The 21,812-nt window shown below is 42.3% G+C and overlaps 1 protein-coding gene across 3 annotated transcripts in view; it reads left to right on the top strand.

Moving 5' to 3' along the window:
- Positions 1-21,812, top strand: part of LOC142200061 (uncharacterized) — a 104,905-nt gene that overhangs the window by 66,880 nt on the left and 16,213 nt on the right. For all 3 annotated transcript variants that reach the window (XM_075270106.1, XM_075270107.1, XM_075270105.1), the window contains 4 exons: positions 2,023-2,193; positions 9,425-9,543; positions 12,177-12,375; positions 12,447-12,648. In XM_075270106.1, coding sequence (XP_075126207.1) covers positions 2,023-2,193; positions 9,425-9,543; positions 12,177-12,375; positions 12,447-12,648 — 691 coding nt within the window. The remainder of the gene's footprint in view (positions 1-2,022; positions 2,194-9,424; positions 9,544-12,176; positions 12,376-12,446; positions 12,649-21,812) is intronic.

The raw sequence follows: 21,812 nt of genomic DNA on the forward strand, positions 1-21,812 counted from the left end.
TGGCCATTCTTCTCTGACCTCTGGCATCAACAACGCATTTCCGCCCACAGAACTGCCGCTCACTGGATGTTTTTTCTTTTTCGGACCATTCTCTGTAAACCCTAGAGATGGTTGTGCGTGAAAATCCCAGTAGATCAGCAGTTTCTGAAATACTCAGACCAGCCCTTCTGGCACCAACAACCATGCCACGTTCAAAGGCACTCAAATCACCTTTCTTCCCCATACTGATGCTCAGTTTGAACTGCAGGAGATTGTCTTGACCATGTCTACATGCCTAAATGCACTGAGTTGCCGCCATGTGATTGGCTGATTAGAAATTAAGTGTTAACGAGCAGTTGGACAGGTGTACCTAATAAAGTGGCCGGTGAGTGTATATACATATATATATATATCAACAGTGTCTATGGTAAATACATGTGTGACTGTATATATCCTGAGGTAATATTGCAGTATATATATATATATATATATATATATATATATATATATATATATATATATAAGCAGTGTCTATGGTAAATACATGTGTGGACATGTGTGACTGTATATATCCTGAGGTAATATTGCAGAACATATACATATACATACACATACACACACATATATAAATATATACACACATATACACATACACACATCAGCAGTGTGCAGTAAATACATGAGGGGACGCTGTAGCTGTATATATGAAATTTCCCCAATGTGGGACTATTAAAGGATTATCTTATCCTGAGAAATATAGTAATATACATATGATATATCAGCCATGTCTCCAATGTGTGGTAACTACAGGAGGAGACTCAGCCATGTCTCCAGTGTGGTAAATACTGTACATGAGAGGACTCTGTGACTGCAGACATCTTGTGGTAATACTGCAGTATATACAGTATAGTTAGTGATACTACACTAGTAGTGCTGTGTAATGTGGTGACACCAGCGCTGTGTGAGGTGATAAATCTCAGTCTTATACTCCCTGATACAGCAGACATGCTTCATCCAGGTCTTGTGATGAGAAAGAGGATGAAGATGGAGGAGACAGGAAGTGACATCTATTCCTAACTCCTCCCTCCCTACAGTAACACACTAAGCACCATACACTAAAGCAGAACATACACAGATATATACTCCTACTACAGATATATACTCCTACACAGAACATACAGATATACACTCCTACAGCAGAACATACACAGATATATACTCCTACTACAGATATATACTCCTACACAGAACATACAGATATACACTCCTACAGCAGAACATACACAGATATATACTCCTACAGCTGTATATACACTAAAGCTGAATATACACCGATATATTCTTAAAGCTGACCCAGTCTGTATAAATCTACTCAACTACTGCACAAAGAAGAAACTGCAGGAGTTATTGGTTCCCCCATCCCAAAGTCATGTCCCCCTTTGCTGATGGCTCCGGGGGTGTCTATATCTTACATGCACTGGAGTGGCAAAAAGTAGTTTGTTTGCAAAAATCTACAAACCCACTCCAGGGTCAGTGTCATAGGAAGCTATTGGTGTGATTTACCTCATAGCCCCATGGGTTTATTGAACCTTTCTGTATGTACATTTATTTCATTAAATTTTAATGAAATACATTTAATAGATGTCAAACAGACGGGGAACGTTAAACTCCTTTAAGATGGTTGTATTACACAAATGTCTTTTTAAGGAGGCCATATGGTACGGTGAACTTTGTGATATCTGTTTGATATTTGCTGTGGTTCTGGGCCTGCTGGGTGGTGTGGCCTGGAGCCCGCGGGTCTTTCCTGGCTGCAGGGGGGGCTGTTGGGCTGAAGGTTCATGTATTAATGATGGCGGCTGCTGCACACAGGGGCCTACTATACAGTGGTTGCTGCAGGCTTGTCACCCTGATCAAAAAGTATACTAAGAACCTCATGTCAATTTTTGCAGATTTTACTGAGAAGCCTCGATCAATGTCTAATAGTGCGATGTGTCACTCGTGTCATTTTTTTCTAAAATGTTGGTGCCTTTTACTCCTCCTTAGGAACGTCTTTGACTGGATTGTGTACTTCCTACTTTTGGCCGTCATCGTCACTCATATAGCAGATTTGGTTGTGAAGCAGAATCCTGATCTTCATGTTTCTCACGTCCGAGTGTTTTCGGTCACCATTATCTTTCTCTGGCTACGACTGATGAAACACGCTAGAGCTATCCGGTAAGTTGTCAGGGTCTGTTCAGGCTTGCTGCAATGTATATGGAAGGTATATGTGAGCTTTGGCTCAATAAAATGCACCAAAATCTGCAATAAAAACATGATGTGTGGCCTCAGTCTTATAGAGGACCGCTAACAATACTGTGGAAGCGGCCATTTTCCCGTGGCCTGTGCGCCTGCGCAGTCTGCTCTGCTCAAGGCCCGACGCCTAGAAGTTACGAGCCTGCGCCGGAAGAAGACATTGAAGATAGACGCTGTGGACGAACAAGGAGGCGGTGCTGGAGACAATTTTCTGGCAGCGGTGGGGACACCCCCATCGCTGTTTGAGCGCTGGGGACCGCCCCCATAGCTGCAAGAGAACTCATTTGCATACCGGTAAAAAACGATATTTCTAAGGAACGGCGCAGCGGAGACCACGTCTAAAGGTAAGAGATGAATAGCCTTCTAAAGGCTATTCCGACGTCTTATCCACAAAAAGAAAGGTTTTAATGGTAGCATCCCTTTAAACTATAGTGGTAAGAAGTGTTTCATATATTTATATATTCAGGTATCTTCATGTGCTATCATTTGGCGTAATCTTGGAATCGGTGAATGTAAGCCTATGACAATAATAAACATGGTGACAGGAACTATGGATCTTTGCCTCTGGCTAAAGTATAGGGTTTCCAAAGGCAGATGCCTCTGGCCCTTGTGGTGCATTATACATGCCTTCACTGTCATTCATGGAGGTTTGTGCTCTTACAACTCAGGCTATGATTGATGACTGAGCGACCCTCTCATCATTTATTTCTACCTGTCATTGTAGTATATCTGATACACTGACAGGGCGAAGAGAACGATGACCAGGTCTGATCAGTCACCACCTGCTCTCATTTGTCTCAGACAAAGGGCACAAGAAAATTTAATAAAAGGGACAAATTTGTTCATAGCTGAAGTGTATCATATTATCCCTCTTATACCAGGTAGAGCAAACACAATACTATATCCACACTATTTTACAGTCTATATAGTAATAATAATGTATAGATAATATAAAATATACACAAAATATATACAAGTAATTGTTGAGAAATTTTGTAAATGCTGTACATTACATTACTTATCCCATTCTAATCCTGATTATATTATCCTGATTATTATACTCCAGAGCTGCGCTCACTATTCTGCTGGTACAGTCACTGTGTACTTACATTACATTACTTATCCTGTATTATACTCCAGAGCTGCACTTACTATTCTGCTGGTGCAGTCACTGTGTACATACATTACATTACTTATCCTGTATTATACTCCAGAGCTGCACTTACTATTCTGCTGGTGAGTCACTGTGTACATACATTACATTAATTATCCTGTATTATACTCCAGAGCTGCGCTCACTATTCTGCTGGTGCAGTCACTGTGTACATACATTACATTACTTATCCTGTATTATACTCCAGAGCTGCGCTCACTATTCTGCTGGTACAGTCACTGTGTACATACATTACATTACTTATCCTGTATTATACTCCAGAGCTGCGCTCACTATTCTGCTGGTACAGTCACTGTGTACATACATTACATTACTTATCCTGTATTATACTCCAGAGCTGCGCTCACTATTCTGCTGGTACAGTCACTGTGTACATACATTACATTACTTATCCTGTATTATACTCCAGAGCTGCGCTCACTATTCTGCTGGTACAGTCACTGTGTACATACATTACATTACTTATCCTGTATTATACTCCAGAGCTGCGCTCACTATTCTGCTGGTACAGTCACTGTGTACATACATTACATTACTTATCCTGTATTATACTCCAGAGCTGCGCTCACTATTCTGCTGGTACAGTCACTGTGTGCATACATTACATTACTTATCCTGTATTATACTCCAGAGCTGCGCTCACTATTCTGCTGGTACAGTCACTGTGTACATACATTACATTACTTATCCTGTATTATACTCCAGAGCTGCACTCACTATTCTGCTGGTACAGTCACTGTGTACATACATTACATTACTTATCCTGTATTATACTCCAGAGCTGCACTTACTATTCTGCTGGTGAGTCACTGTGTACATACATTACATTAATTATCCTGTATTATACTCCAGAGCTGCACTTACTATTCTGCTGGTGCAGTCACTGTGTACATACATTACATTACTTATCCTGTATTATACTCCAGAGCTGCACTTACTATTCTGCTGGTGCAGTCACTGTGTACATACATTACATTACTTATCCTGTATTATACTCCAGAGCTGCGCTCACTATTCTGCTGGTGCAGTCACTGTGTACATACATTACATTACTTATCCTGTATTATACTCCAGAGCTGCGCTCACTATTCTGCTGGTACAGTCACTGTGTACATACATTACATTACTTATCCTGTATTATACTCCAGAGCTGCGCTCACTATTCTGCTGGTACAGTCACTGTGTACATACATTACATTACTTATCCTGTATTATACTCCAGAGCTGCGCTCACTATTCTGCTGGTACAGTCACTGTGTACATACATTACATTACTTATCCTGTATTATACTCCAGAGCTGCGCTCACTATTCTGCTGGTACAGTCACTGTGTACATACATTACATTACTTATCCTGTATTATACTCCAGAGCTGCGCTCACTATTCTGCTGGTACAGTCACTGTGTACATTCATTATATTACTTATTCTGTATTATACTCCAGAGCTGCGCTCACTATTCTGCTGGTACAGTCACTGTGTACATACATTACATTACTTATCCTGTATTATACTCCAGAGCTGCGCTCACTATTCTGCTGGTACAGTCACTGTGTACATACATTACATTACTTATCCTGTATTATACTCCAGAGCTGCACTTACTATTCTGCTGGTGAGTCACTGTGTACATACATTACATTACTTATCCTGTATTATACTCCAGAGCTGCGCTCACTATTCTGCTGGTACAGTCACTGTGTACATACATTACATTACTTATCCTGTATTATACTCCAGAGCTGCGCTCACTATTCTGCTGGTACAGTCACTGTGTACATACATTACATTACTTATCCTGTATTATACTCCAGAGCTGCGCTCACTATTCTGCTGGTACAGTCACTGTGTACATACATTACATTACTTATCCTGTATTATACTCCAGAGCTGCGCTCACTATTCTGCTGGTACAGTCACTGTGTACATACATTATATTACTTATCCTGTATTATACTCCAGAGCTGCGCTCACTATTCTGCTGGTACAGTCACTGTGTACATACATTACATTACTTATCCTGTATTATACTCCAGAGCTGCGCTCACTATTCTGCTGGTACAGTCACTGTGTACATACATTATATTACTTATCCTGTATTATACTCCAGAGCTGCGCTCACTATTCTGCTGGTACAGTCACTGTGTACATACATTACATTACTTATCCTGTATTATACTCCAGAGCTGCGCTCACTATTCTGCTGGTACAGTCACTGTGTACATACATTACATTACTTATCCTGTATTATACTCCAGAGCTGCGCTCACTATTCTGCTGGTACAGTCACTGTGTACATACATTACATTACTTATCCTGTATTATACTCCAGAGCTGCGCTCACTATTCTGCTGGTACAGTCACTGTGTACATACATTACATTACTTATCCTGTATTATACTCCAGAGCTGCACTCACTATTCTGCTGGTACAGTCACTGTGTACATACATTACATTACTTATCCTGTATTATACTCCAGAGCTGCGCTCACTATTATCATACATAAATGTGACTTGTGACTATTTAGCATGTGATCAGTTCTGCTGATTCTTGTCATGTAACTGTATTGTTACTGTTTTGCTCCTGGTGAAGGGAAAATCTTTTTCTTCTTGTATATTACACATTACAGTCTGTTCTCACATTCCCTATAGCTCAGGGTGTTATTAAGATATACCAGAGTGAAAGGTCACTGGTTAATATCAAGGATCAGCCATGAAGAAGATTTCCCAAGAAAAGAGAAACAGCGTCATCCAGCTCATCGATAGCGGTCTCTTGGCCAAGAAAATTGCCGATCTGCATCATGTGACTGTTTTGACAATTGGAAGAACATGAAGTCCGTCCATCCATTCAAAAACCAAGAGGTGACGTCCAGGCAAAATGTCGGAGTCACCAAGTCGGCTCATCACAAGGTCTATCAGTTCTGGTGCAACAAACATGGCAGTGGAGGTGGCTTATATGCTTTGTTATAGTGAAATCGCAGATGTCCATAAGACATACGTTACACAAATTTGGAATGGTGGCCCAAAAAAAGGTGAAGAAGCCTCAAGGTCGATATATCATCGTAAGAGGCGTCAGATCGAGTTTGCAAAACAGTATGTAAAGTGAACATTAGAAGATAGGAAATGGGTGATTTGGAGCCATGAGAAGAAAGTCAATAGACTGGGCTCTGATGGGTGCAAATGGGTCTGGAAGAAACAAGAGAAAAGGGGGTTAATGAATCAAGAACTTGAAGGAACTGTCAAGTTTGTGGAGGAAGCCTGATGATATGGGGATGTTTTACAGCCAAAGGTGTTGTATACTTGACCGGGATTGATGGTGGTTCCAATGCTGAGCTATATGTGGGAATCCTATGAGACGTGCTACTTCATACACTCAAGTGCAAAGCATACGTCGAGATTAGTGAAGAAATGGTTCAATGACAATGAAGTAGAGGTGCTGGATTGATCACCAGTCCCCAGCTGAACACTTGTGGGAAGAGTTGAAGAATAAATTGTATTCATACCCAAGTGAGTCAACCAGTATGTACCAACATTGGGAACGTGTAGAAGAGACCTGGGATCAGATTTCGATCGAGACATCCTTGAATCTGATCTAGAGCATGCCCAGAAGGGTTCAGGCAGTGGATTTACAAAAACCAATAAAAAATAATAAAAAGCTTAATTTAAATTTTTTAGGAGCGAAACAGTAACAATACAGTTACATGAGAAGAATCTGCATTGCTAATCATATGCTAAATAGTTACAAGTGAAATGTACGTAGTGGATGGTGAGATATGGAGCAAGAAAGTCAAAAGTTCAAAACATTGTTACCCTTTCGCTCATCGGTGTACCTGTTTACGCTCTAATAATACAGGAGGACAACGACTTCCTATATTAGATTACTACACAGTACCTGGTGTAAAGATGGGAATTTCCCAGAATTAAAATCACCTAAGGCATTGAAATGGCAAGTAAAACCCTCAAGAAGAATAACCTGCATCTTACAGTGAGATCTGCTTCCTGGCCAAAGATTGAGTTTATGTGTTCATGCAGATGCTATAGCTGATGGGACTGTAGCCTTCTATACACCTTGTACTATAAACATTAGACTATACAGACAATGGAGAGCTTTGGGCTTTTTTAAAATTACATTTTATTTCCAAATGAAAAATTAAACAACTTAAAGGGATCCTATCATTAAGATTGAATTTTTTGAACCTAACACGTAGGAATGGCCTTAAGAAAGTTTATTCTCCTCCTACCTTTAGATGTCTTCTCCATGTTCGGTAGAAATCCTGGTTTTCTTTGGTATGCAAATGAGTTCTCTCGCAGCAGTGGGGGCGGTCCTTAGTGCTCAAACAGCACTGGGGGCATCCCCAATGCTGCAAGAGAACTCTCCAGCGCCACTTCCATCTTCTTCAGGAACGGCCTCTCACTGCATTGTCTTCTGTGCTGGGTTTCAATCTTCTAAGCCTTGGGCAGAGCCGACTGCGCATGCCCACAGGCCACAAGAAAAATGGCCGCCTACTCAGTAAGCTGTGTAAGCAGCCACAAGAAAATGGGTACAGAAGATAAAGATGTGCTGATACCTGACAGCTAGTGAAGACATCGGCATCCCGGACACAGAGACCTCATATCCTTCTTGGGAGGGACTTGTCCACATGAGAAAAGCCTGAAACTAGGAGCAGGTTACAAATGTCATATCACGGAGCCTGAAAATGACTGAATGAAGATTGCAGCAATAATGCATAACCCCTAACAAACCTATAACTAACACAATTTTTCCATGTTGAAGGTGTCCGTAGCTTTTACGCACCTTGGTTATTTCAAGCATGTGCTGACTACTACAGCGTGCAAGTAAAGGTGACGTCCTGCGCTGGCGTCCGCTCTGTGTTCTCCCCATTAACATTGCTCAGATGTTTTGGATGTCTGTAGTAACATCTCCAGCCTGTCATACATATCTGTCTACTTCACTGCTAGGTAATAAGATCTTCTAGGAACTAGATGTGGCCCGAGCCAAGGGGGTCACATGTGTGCGCCACAGGTTTTACTACATTACTACAGCTTCTTCCCTCGCTCACTTTGTATTATCTGTGATGAATGAAAACTGCAATCTTGTGACATTTGTATTATTCTCTATAAAGCCCAAAATCTGAAAATCTTTACACGGTAGAAAATTTTGTCTTAGCCCCTGTGTTCAATGGATTTCTATTAAAGAGATTTTCTAGGATTGTAATATGGATGACCTATCCTTAGGATTAGGATATAAGATCGTAAGGAGGTCCCAGGACACTTGTGTGACTGCTGCAACCTTGTCTCATGTTCAGGATTCAGATTGAGCCCCAATACCTAAAACAGCCGCTATACAATATATAGCACCCACTGAACAGTTGTCTCAATACCAAGCACAGCGCCATACATTGTATAGTGGCTGTACTTGGTATTGCAGCACAGCTTCATTCACTTGAATGGGACTGAGCTGCAAACAGACCATGTGACAAACATACATGACATCATTTACATGTGAGATGGAAGAAGCTCTCATTCACAAAAGTGGTGATAAGTTTACACAGATAAATCCCATCAATATTCGGGGTGACCTTTGCCCTCCATTAGTTCTTCTCGGTACTTGCAGACAGTTTTTGGCAGAACTGGGCAGGGACATTGTTCCCGCCGCCATCTTGGAGAACTGAGCCCAGATCTTTTGTGGATGTAGGCTTCCTCCAATCCGTCTGTCTCTTCATGTCATCCCAGACAGACTGGATGGTGGTGAGATCAGGGCTATATCTGTGGGGGCCGTATCATAACTTCCAGGACTCCGCCTCCAAAGGGCAAAGGTCACACCAAATATTGATGGGATTTACATTTCTCTTATCTTCATTCACTTCATTTTGTTGATTAATAAAAAATAAACAATTAACCCTTCTCTTTCTGAAAGCCTTCTTACTGTGCAGCCCATATTCACCACCTGCCTTGCTCTCCTGATTTTATGTCTTATCAGTCTTCTTGGCCCGTTCATTGTGATGCTCGGAAAGATTGTAACCGATATCTTAAAATTCCTGTATCTCTATGGAGAATTTTACATTCCCTATGCCTGTGCATTCTGGATCATTTTTGGAGGTAAAATATTCATGTCTTCATTATCTAAGCCTATACAGACAAATCAAAGCTATCAAATGCCGGTCAGAAATAATGATTTTTCTCGGTGCACTCTGCGGCCCCCACTCCAGCCACTACCCTGCAGGGTTCACAACCCCTATTACATTCCATCCCAATAAGATAATTACATGGAAGTGATCCAGACACACATCAGATGCAATGAGCATAATGCAGAGTGTGTAAATAATCATTTATCCCTTCACAGAATGGCAGGAAGACTCTACAAAGCTGCATCACTGGGCTGTATTCACAAAGTGCAGTTTTCATGGGCAATGTTATAGACACAATGCACAGTTACATAGGCACTGCTTTCAGTGACGTGGAAAAACATCACAAGTCCCGAGAACAAAGAAGGGGAAGAACACCGAGCATGCTTATAGTGTAGATGAGTTTGCAATGGATATTGGAAATAAAAATGAACCAGTTGCTCCAATGGAAACCTAGAGGTTAAGGTGGCTGCAGAATCCACAGACTGGTCACCGAGGACCAGACACTATTGGAAGGAAGGAGGCCAGCGGCTAGAGATGGACGTCTGCGCTCCTTGGTCCATAGATTGGAGTGTCGACAAGGAGAATAAGATATATGACCTTTATTGGACAAAAACATACTGCACAACGCGTTTCGAGCTCCACAAGCTCTTCTTCAGGTGTACAATTACTTGCCATGTGTGGTCAGATGAGTGATCTCACCTCACCTGGCAAGTCATCGTGCATCTGAAGAAGAGCTTGTGGATCTTGAAATGCGTTGTGCAGTATGTTTTTGTCCAATAAAGGTCATATATTTTCTTCACCTTGTCAACACTCCAATCTGTGGACCAGAGAGTGCAGACCTACAAACATGACAAGTTCGGGAATAAACAGCAACTGTAGTTTGCAAACTACAAATTTGGACTGGTTTATTGTGGTTTTTAGACTAAGGTGCTATGTTGCGGAAACGCAAGGTTTTTTGGCTGCTGCAGGTAAAAAAACGCTGCATTTTAGATTACAAACAAAGAAAATGAAAGATGATTGAAATCATGCAGAAAAAAAGAGCTACAGAAAAGCAACATCTTCCAAAACCTGTCCAGCGGGCCATTACGATGATGGTGACACCAGATTTATATTGGTTTTATTATGTTTCAATGTGTTTTCTACTAAAACGTCACTTTTCGAAAAACTTTTTCCTGGTATCACCGTATTCTGCTGATGTGCTGATCCCCAGTGTGCAATAGGGATAGGCAGCCAGGAAAGTGCCGCTTGTCCTCCTGGCTGCCATGGCAAACCTTCGCACCCTGCAATCTCATTGCAAGAAATCAGAGGAGGGTGGGCGATCTTGCCCCTGAACTACCCATATACCATGATCACTATTGATCACGGCATCCAAAGGATTAATCCACCAGACTATTTTCCAACTCCAACAGCTAGTCCTGGGTCTTAGGCTAGTTCTTATCTGTGTTCAAGTTTCTGGGGTCTCTCCCTAAGGAGTGACGTTATCCCCACAATCTGGTCTCCCAGCCTCTCACTTAAACCAAATCAATTCTCTCTAGGCTGCGCTGATGAAGTCCAAAGAGACAGAAACGGTGCCGTCCGTAGCTGAGAAATTGATTTGGTTATAACCTCGCATCATGCAGCAAAGGCTTCTGGGAAGTCGGGCATGTTGTTCAGGGTGCTTGCTATAGAGGGCAGCATAACAGAGGCACTGTCTTCCTATTTACATCTTGGGAGACAGATTTGCATATTCTTCCCATGTTCAAGTTTCTGTTCAGGGAGTCTGCATCAGGACCCCCTGAAGGGAAACCTCTCCGTATAAAAAAATGGTTACCTAAGGAGACCCGTGGACCCCATAGACTACAGTATAATGGAGTCTGTGTAGTTTCCGCTCAGTTTCCACACGAGAAATGCTTGCAGGACTTTTCTCTCTGCATATTTCATGCAGATTGACAAACAGAATGGCCCGAAGGCAGATGTGTTTGAGGCTGAGTTCACACGGGGTATTTTGGTCCTGACCAAAAAGACGGCTCCCATTGAAATCAATGGAAGCTGGTCAGTTCTTTTTGTCCGGGAGCCGTTTGTTCCAGACAAGTTCATTCTTCAGGCCAAGTCGCCTCTCGAATCCGCCTGAAGACACTCCCTCCTCCTGACTAGGCCCATTCATTTTGCACTGCACCAGCATCCAGTTGCAGCTACCTGTATTTTGGACCGGAACCTGAGGCGGCCTCCACACATCAGTATAACCAGCAGCCAATCTCCAGCCATAGGGGTAGATATGTGAGCCAGCAAAATCTGGTCATTACCTTCTCAAAAAGCCATCGACTCATCACACTGACTAGACAATGGTAATCAGGATATTTCCATCTGAGCACATAAGGGTGCATATAGACTTTCAGGGGTTTTTTGTATACGGTTTTTGAAGCTAAAACCATAAGTGGATTGGAAACAGTAGCGCCTGTCGTATACACTTTATCATCCACACTTGGTTTTAGCTTCAAAACTATATGCAAGAACTCAAGATGTAAATGTGTCCACACAGATATCTTCAAAAACCTCTCCAAATTCCTCTGTGTGGATACACTTATGAAGAATATGTTATGTATCCCTTCATTTTTGTGTTTGCAGGTCAGGTAGCCAACATGGCCACGGTACCTCAGATGATGTTCACCATATTCCGCATCACGCTGGTCGATGAGTATAACTTTAATGACATGCACGCTGTTGATCCCGTCATGGCCTATATACTATGTGGAACTTTCTTAGGAGTCTCCTCCATCCTCTGCATCAACTTGCTCATAGCACTGCTGGCTGATACATTTCAAAGGTAGATGACCCTTCATTTTGTTTAGCTAAGCCTTTAGCCTCAATCCCTATAAATTGTTAGTATTTTCATAGGGTTTACGACAACGCAACGGCAAACGCAGTCATGCAACAAGCAACTATGCTGCTACTGATAGAGGAAGGCCTGAGCAAGACCAATAGAGCCAAGTTTGCCCAGTACATCCATACCAGCTGCGCCCCTCTGTCCCTCTTCTATGATGATGACCTCACAATTGAGCAAGATGATGATTTGAAAAAAATCACCTTCCAAATTAAGGTAAGTTTCTGCATCCATGGTTGTCTTGGTGGTTGGCCTAAGCTTCCTCTAGTAACACCAGCAGTGTCTTCCTTCCAAATCATTCCAAGTCTAAACACAAAAGTTTAGTGGGGTTTTTTCCATGTTGCGGAAACGCAGCTTTTTTGGTGCAGATTTTGCTGCATTTTTCTGAGCCAAATACAGGAGTAGATTCAAAAGGAATAGGGAATGTAAAAGAAAAGCTTCTACTTCCTGCTCAGTTCACTCCGGCTTACCCTTCGTACACATCTGCATTGATATTCTGTCCGGGGAAGTCCGCATAGGGACCCCCCGAACGGAATACTGAACACAACTGCAAGTACTGTGCAGTGAAAGCACATGGACCCCATAGACTATAATGGTGTCCGCGTGCTTGCCGTGCGCTGCCCGCACAAATCATGCAGATAGGAAAGTAGATTGTGAACTACTTTCCTGTCCGCATGATCCCTGCAGAGATCTGGTGGCAAGTACACGGACCCCATTATAGTCTATGGAGCCCGTGTTCTTTCACTGGCACACCGCTTGCAGTTTCGTTCGGTATTCCATTCAGGGGGGTCCTCATGCGGACTCCCCCGGACGTAATACCAACGCAGATGTGAGCGAGGCCTTAGGCTAAAAAAAAGCAAGAAAATTTACAACACATAACTGAACAAAAACTCTACCATAGTTTTGGTATGTGGTTATCCCTTATTTTGGACCCATCGATATCTATAGCCACATACACGCATCCATATGGGCCGTAAAATATGAAGCAGGTCTTATTTCTGTCCGTTGTTATACTAATGATAGTCTGTGAAACACATGAGCATCCGTTTGCCCTCTGTTGCTTTTTCTCTGACCTCTGCGGATCTTATGGTAGTGTACGTAGAGACTTAAAGGGATTCTATCATTAAAATCACATTTTTTTCTCGATTACACGTAGGAATAGCCTTAAGAAAGGCTATTCTTCTCCTACCTTTAGATGTCTTCTCTGCGCCGCCGTTCAGTAGAAATCCCAGTTTTCGTCTGTATGCAAATGAGTTCTCTCGCAGCACTGGGGTCGGTCCCCAGCGCTCAAACAGCACTGAGGGCATCCCCAATGCTGCGAGAGAACTCTCCAGCACCGCCTCCATCTTCTTCAGGAACGGCCTCTCTGTGCGTCTTCTTCTGGAGTTGGGTTCAAACTTCTCCGAATGCGCAGTCGGCTCTGCTATCGGGACTCGGGCAGAGCCGACTGCACATATGCGTGGTAATTTTTTTGTGGCCGCTTAACCCAGCTTACTGTGTATGCGACCACAAGAAAATGGCCGCTTACACCAGGTGGGCATGCGCAGTCGGCCCTGCCCGAGGCTTTAGGATCCAGGACCCCATAGCAACTGCTACCACTACACCATCTATAGCTATGCTATTGACTAGAGGTGAATATGATGCTTCTAGACAGCCCCAGCAGACTGCACAAAGAATACTTAAGGATCTGTACTGTGAACTTGAAGTATATGCCTTGCACCACTGCTGGAGTCTATGTACATGCCATAGCTGTATGTGTGAGCCCTATAAGCTGTGCTGGATCTAGTTTGATCTAGAAGCTCTCACACATGGCTGACATGAGAATCTCACAGTCATTTATGATGTGATGAAGTGTTATTACATGGTGACTTCACAAGTGATTAAACAGTCATTTGCAGTCTTATTATAATATATGTGGAGCTTCCTGTATAAAAGAGCTCCCTTGTTGTACAGTATCAGCGCCACACAGGATGAGTAAGAGGAGCGAGACCAATGTTTTCATTTAGCACGAGGGAGATGGGGCATATGGGAAGATGAAAGCATTTGACACGCAGAGAATCTGGGAAACAACATGTTGAAATCTCTGCAGATTGTGAACGCTGCGGAGATTATTCAAATTGCACTTCAAAGAGACTTTAATTAACTTCTGATCAGGAGCCAAACCATGGGTGATACCATTTCACAGACTTGTCTTATACTTGGTTTTTTCTCGCTTTTTTAGTTTATGCTGTGTGATTCCGCTATAGCCTATGTGGATAATGCAGGAGTTACAACCTGTATTATACTCCAGAGCTGCACTCACTATTCTGCTGGTGCAGTCACTGTGTACATACATTACTTTACTTATCCTGTACTGATCCTGAGTTATATCCTGTATTATACTCCAGAGCTGCGCTCGCTATTCTGCTGGTACAGTCACTCTATACATACATTACATTACTTATACTGTATTATACTCCAGAGCTGCGCTCACTATTCTGCTGGTGCAGTCACTGTGTACATACATTACATTACTTATCCTGTATTATACTCCAGAGCTGTGCTCACTATTCTGCTGGTGCAGTCATTGTGTACATACATTACATTACTTATCCTGTATTATACTCCAGAGCTGCACTCACTATTCTGCTTGTGCAGTCACTGTGTACATACATTACATTACTTATTCTGTATTATACTCCAGAGCTGCACTCACTATTCTGCTGGTACAGTCACTGTGTACATACATTACATTACTTATCCTGTACTGATCCTGAGTTATATCCTGTATTATACTCCAGAGCTGCGCTCACTATTCTGCTGGTGCAGTCACTCTATACATACATTACATTACTTATCCTGTATTATACTCCAGAGCTGCGCTCACTATTCTGCTGGTGCAGTCACTGTGTACATACATTACATTACTTATCCTGTATTATACTCCAGAGCTGCGCTCACTATTCTGCTGGTACAGTCACTGTGTACATACATTACATTACTTATCCTGTATTATACTCCAGAGCTGCACTCACTATTCTGCTGGTACAGTCACTGTGTACATACATTACATTACTTATCCTGTATTATACTCCAGAGCTGCACTCACTATTCTGCTGGTACAGTCACTGTGTACATACATTACATTACTTATCCTGTATTATACTTCAGAGCTGCACTCACTATTCTGCTGGTACAGTCAATGTGTAGATACATTACATTACTTATCCTGTATTATACTCCAGAGCTGCGCTCACTATTCTGCTGGTACAGTCACTGTGTACATACATTACATTACTTATCCTGTACTATACTCCAGAGCTGCACTCACTATTCTGCTTGTGCAGTCACTGTGTACATACATTACATTACTTATCCTGTATTATACTCCAGAGCTGCACTCACTATTCTGCTGGTACAGTCACTGTGTACATACATTACATTACTTATCCTGTATTATACTTCAGAGCTGCACTCACTATTCTGCTGGTACAGTCAATGTGTAGATACATTACATTACTTATCCTGTATTATACTCCAGAGCTGCGCTCACTATTCTGCTGGTACAGTCACTGTGTACATACATTACATTACTTATCCTGTATTATACTCCAGAGCTGCACTCACTATTCTGCTGGTACAGTCACTGTGTACATACATTACATTACTTATCCTGTACTATACTCCAGAGCTGCACTCACTATTCTGCTTGTGCAGTCACTGTGTACATACATTACATTACTTATTCTGTATTATACTCCAGAGCTGCACTCACTATTCTGCTGGTACAGTCACTGTGTACATACATTACATTACTTATCCTGTACTGATCCTGAGTTATATCCTGTATTATACTCCAGAGCTGCGCTCACTATTCTGCTGGTGCAGTCACTCTATACATACATTACATTACTTATCCTGTATTATACTCCAGAGCTGCGCTCACTATTCTGCTGGTGCAGTCACTGTGTACATACATTACATTACTTATCCTGTATTATACTCCAGAGCTGCGCTCACTATTCTGCTGGTACAGTCACTGTGTACATACATTACATTACTTATCCTGTATTATACTCCAGAGCTGCACTCACTATTCTGCTGGTACAGTCACTGTGTACATACATTACATTACTTATCCTGTATTATACTCCAGAGCTGCACTCACTATTCTGCTGGTGCAGTCACTGTGTACATACATTACATTACTTATCCTGTATTATACTCCAGAGCTGCGCTCACTATTCTGCTGGTGCAGTCACTGTGTACATACATTACATTACTTATCCTGTATTATACTCCAGAGCTGCGCTCACTATTCTGCTGGTGCAGTCACTGTGTACATACATTACATTACTTATCCTGTATTATACTCCAGAGCTGCGCTCACTATTCTGCTGGTGCAGTCACTGTGTACATACATTACATTACTTATCCTGTATTATACTCCAGAGCTGCACTCACTATTCTGCTGGTGCAGTCACTGTGTACATACATTACATTACTTATCCTGTATTATACTCCAGAGCTGCACTCACTATTCTGCTGGTACAGTCACTGTGTACATACATTACATTACTTATCCTGTATTATACTCCAGAGCTGCACTCACTATTCTACTGGTACAGTCACTGTGTACATACATTACATTACTTATCCTGTACTGATCCTGAGTTACATTGTATATTATACTGCAGAGCTGCACTCACTATTCTGCTGGAGAAGTTATTGATGGTTGTTTATCATCTCCCCCTTTTTGGCCATATTTTTTGTAGGTGCAACTTTTTTTTTTTAGACTAGTTTTACTTAGCTGTCTATCTATGCTGTAGACGCACCTCTTTATTAAATGTTGTGCACATTTGTCAGTTTATAAATATTTTTATAAGTTACTAGCAGAAGGACCCGGCTTTGCACAGATATATTTCATTTTTTGTTTGTGTAGTGGCCCCATAAGAATTGGCACTAAGGGGCCACACGGTGGCTCAGTGGTTAGCACTGCAGCCTTGCAGCGCTGGCGTTCTGGTGCTCAAATCCCGCCAAGGGCATAAAACCACCTGCAAGGAGTTTGTATGTTCTCCCCGTGTTTGCATGGATTTCCATCCCATATTTCAAAAAAGACATACTGATAGGGAAAAATGTACATTATGAGCTCTATGTGGGGCTCACAATCTACATTAAAAAAAAAAAAAAAAAAAAAAAGAATTGGCACTGGTCTATTTTGTATGTTGTTTGTGTGTAGTTTAAGTACATTTCAACTTATAAGAATGCTGACATCCACTATGGCAGTCCAGTATAGGTACAGTCTATTTATGGCTATGTTGTTATGGAAACCTGGTAAATGAAATGTGAAGTTATACGACTGAATATTTAAAGACCTGCAAACTGCTATTGACTAATACAAGTCCTAAATAGTTTGTCTGCTATGGAAACCTGCTGTAAAGCTGTGTGTATGTCAAGACTGAAGAGCCTGTGAGTTTTCATTGGTCCATAAGCGTGATTTGATCAGTTTGGATATGAGTGAAAAACCTGCGATTGGTTGTTATGAAAACCTGTGTGTATGTGACCTTGTTTGTAACAAGGTCATCCACACCGCCTTGCCCTTTTACAGCTGACCTACAGCAGTGAAGAGAAATGGCTGGGTTGTTATGGAAACCTGGAATAAAACTGTGTGCATGCGGAGACTAAGCACCTGCTAGCTTCTATTGGTTGATAAGGGACATGTGACCTTTTTTATGGCCATTGAAATATGAGTGAAAGACTTGCAAGCTTCTTTTGGCTAATGCAGGTCATTTTTTGGAATACTGTATCTCAGGAGTGGTACGTCCTAGAGAGCTGAGACCCGATCTAAAACCTCCCTGGACACCTGTTGTACCTGTGTGCCAAATTTGGTGAAGATCGATCCAGTTGTTTGGTGGCGCATAAAGAACAGACAGGAACTCATTTCTATACATATGAAAGAAATGTGAACTTTACCCCTTTTTTGTTAAAAACGGCACAATTCCCCCTTTTTAATGCAGCCTGATTTTTCAGGATTTTTTAAGCTGCCCTTATACTTGAGTGCATTTGCATTTTTTGCCCCTTCTTGAAAAGGCACAAGTTATTTATACAGTGTGAAAGGATCTCCATTTAGGCCATGTCCACTTTTCCTGACAAGAAAGGAACTGTCTAAAATGCTACATAAATAAATCGTAGGGCAGAAATGAGCAAGAAAGCCACGGCCCCAACTCCCCTTATCAGTGGCGTAACTACCAGGGTAGTAGCGGTAGCACATTAGGGGCCCAGTGACAGCCGCTACCGCTGCGTTTTTATTTTTTATTTTCTTAATAGGCCGTTACCGGCTGGAGTTGCTCCAGACGGTAACGGGCCCTATTTACTTACCTGGCAGGGGCCGGGATCAGTAAGTGACGCTGCGGGCCCCACAAACACTATTTTGAGACCCCCAAGTATAATGATCGGAGGCCCAGGAAAGGTAAGGGAACATAAAAAAACAGTGTTACTTACCTCTCTGGGTTCCAGACAGGCTTGGGGCCTACTTCTCTGACGTCCCTGATATCACATGACCGGGGCCTGCATCCCAGGTCATGTGACATCCCGGATGTCATTGAAGATGGCCGACACCACCGAGGTGTGCAGTGGATAGGTAAGTAACAGTGTTTCTTATGTTTGTCCCCATCCCCCCCCTCCTCCCCGGGTCTCTGATTATTATTCTCTGGGGTTCTGAAAAGACCCCAGAGTATAATAATTGTTCATGGGTGTCCACAGTTAGGTATAATAGTGTGTGCAGGGTCCACTATGGGGTATAATACTGTGTGCAGGGGCCACTATGGGGGATGATACTGTGTGCAGGGGCCATTAAGGGACATAATACTGTGTTCATGCGCCACTATGGGGCATAATACTGTGTGCAGGGGCCACTATGGGGCATAATACTGTGTGCAGGGGCCACTATGGGACATAATACTGTGTGCAGGGGCCACTATGAAGGATAATACTGTGTGGAGGGGCCACTATGGGGCATAATACTGTGTGCAGGGGCCACTATGGGGGATGATACTGTGTGCAGGGCCCACTAAGGGACATAATACTGTGTGCAGGGGCCACTATGGGGTATAATACTGTGTGCAGGGTCCACTATGGGGGATAATACTGTGTGCAGGGGCCACTATGGGGGATAATAGAGGGCACAGGAATGCGTAGGAGGGGGTCGGTCGAGGTCTTCAGTGTTGGTCGGGGGTGGCCCCATGTCAAAAGTTTGTCACAGGGCCCCGCCATTCCTAGTTACGCCACTGCCCCTTATGGAGTCCAGTAGAAGATACTAAATTGTGAAGGGTTCTTACGCCTATCTCCAGCAAGCAGAGGTAGGTCTTGAAGAGCTTCTGGGCTTCTTTGATGAACCGTGGGAGGTCCGGATGATAATATGTATCTTAAGAAATTCTATTCTAGCGATGTGACACACCCACACTTATAACTGTTAGGCTGGAAACTAATGTTAGTTTTTCCTGACATGCACAAGTAGCAATCTGGAAGCGACAGTCTCTGAACATTATTCATTTCTATTATGAGCTCATTGAGATTCACACGTCGGTCCTCTCCCAGCTTATCTGTAAATCACATTACATTTTTGCTGTTCACTTTAGTTCTCTCATTCACAATTTGGCAATTAATTTCTGATTTAATGATTAAAATAGGGCTCGGCATAGAGACGGCAGCGGCGGGTAATTACCGGCCCCGCAAACTCAACAGGGACACCATTGAATTCTATCAAATCTGAAGCACGCAGAGGTATAGATACTGAACAACACAGATTAGTCATGTGACCACGAGGCCTTAAAGGGGTATGGAAATAAACTTTAGACTGCAGGAACGCAGCTTTCTTTTGTTGTATATTTTACTGTATTTTTAGACAAAGCCATGAATGGCTACAAAAAGAATGGGAAATATCTAGAAAGTTCTTATACTTCTCCCTTCTGTTCAGTCCACTCCTGGCATGAGCCAATTCTGCAAGAAAAACAGCTGCGTTTCTGCATGAACATGGTCATAGTTAAATGTGTACACAATTAGAAATGAAACATTTTTGCAAATATAAATAATTGAAAATGTTGTAAAGTTTTAAAGATTTTCTCTAACCATCTTAGTGGTGATAGTCTGTGGTTCTTATAGGTTGTCAGCGGATATGACCATGAATGCCGAAACTTTCTACGGGTTGGGATTTGTCAGAAATCCAGCCTTGATGTCCTTATTGTGGTCAGGTTATCTTCTCATACATGTAGTGTCCTCCTGATAACCAGCCATGATGTCCTTATTGTGTCTGGGTTATCTTCTCATACATGTAGTGTCCTCCTGATAACCAGCCATGATGTCCTTATTGTGGTCAGGTTATCTTCTCATACAGGTAGTGTCCCCTCCTGATAACCAGCCATGATGTCCTTATTGTGGTCGGGTTATCTTCTCATACATGTAGTGTCCTCCTGATAACCAGCCATGATTTCCTTATTGTGGTCAGGTTATCTTCTCATACATGTAGTGTCCTCCTGATAACCAGCTATGATGTCCTTATTGTGGTCAGCTTATCTTCTCATACATGTAGTGTCCTCCTGATAACCAGCCATGATTTCCTTATTGTGGTCAGGTTATCTTCTCATACATGTAGTGTCCTCCTGATAACCAGCCATGATGTCCTTATTGTGGTCGGCTTATCTTCTCATACATGTAGTGTCCTCCTGATAACCAGCCATGATGTCCTTATTGTGGTCGGGTTATCTTCTCATACATGTAGTGTCCTCCTGATAACCAGCCATGATGTCCTTATTGTGGTCGGGTTATCTTCTCATACATGTAGTGTCCTCCTGATAACCAGCCATGATGTCCTTATTGTGGTCAGGTTATCTTCTCATACCTGTAGTGTCCTCCTGATAACCAGCCATGATGTCCTTAATGTGTCCAGGTTTACGTCATGTAGGGTCCCAGCCTAAATGAGCTCCCTAGTGAAACTTCTCTTCACAACTAGGAGTCGCGTCTTATCCATAAATTTTAGCAGCAGTTATATTTCCTTTCCTTCTCTATCTGGCCCAGACACCATGAAGACTTCTCCACAACATGTCTGTGCACACAAGCTTCCCATCATTCCAACCCACTATTGGTCTATCTCATAGTAAACATGCCTTCTTTTATGTCACAGCCTCCCCCACAGAATCCCTCCTTCACTATATGATGTTGACCAACTGCTATTTTTACTATGACATTCTTAATTTTCTCCTTTTTGACAGTGGAAGTCTGTGCAGCATAAATGTCCTCACTCCAGTTCACCAGAGGACAGAGGGAATATTTATTTTTTTTAATGTGGATTGGGAGCTCCATATAGGGATCACAATGTACATTTTTTTTCCTATCAGTATGTCTTT

Source organism: Leptodactylus fuscus, chromosome 4, assembly GCF_031893055.1.
Source record: "Leptodactylus fuscus isolate aLepFus1 chromosome 4, aLepFus1.hap2, whole genome shotgun sequence".
NCBI lineage: Eukaryota > Metazoa > Chordata > Amphibia > Anura > Leptodactylidae > Leptodactylus > Leptodactylus fuscus.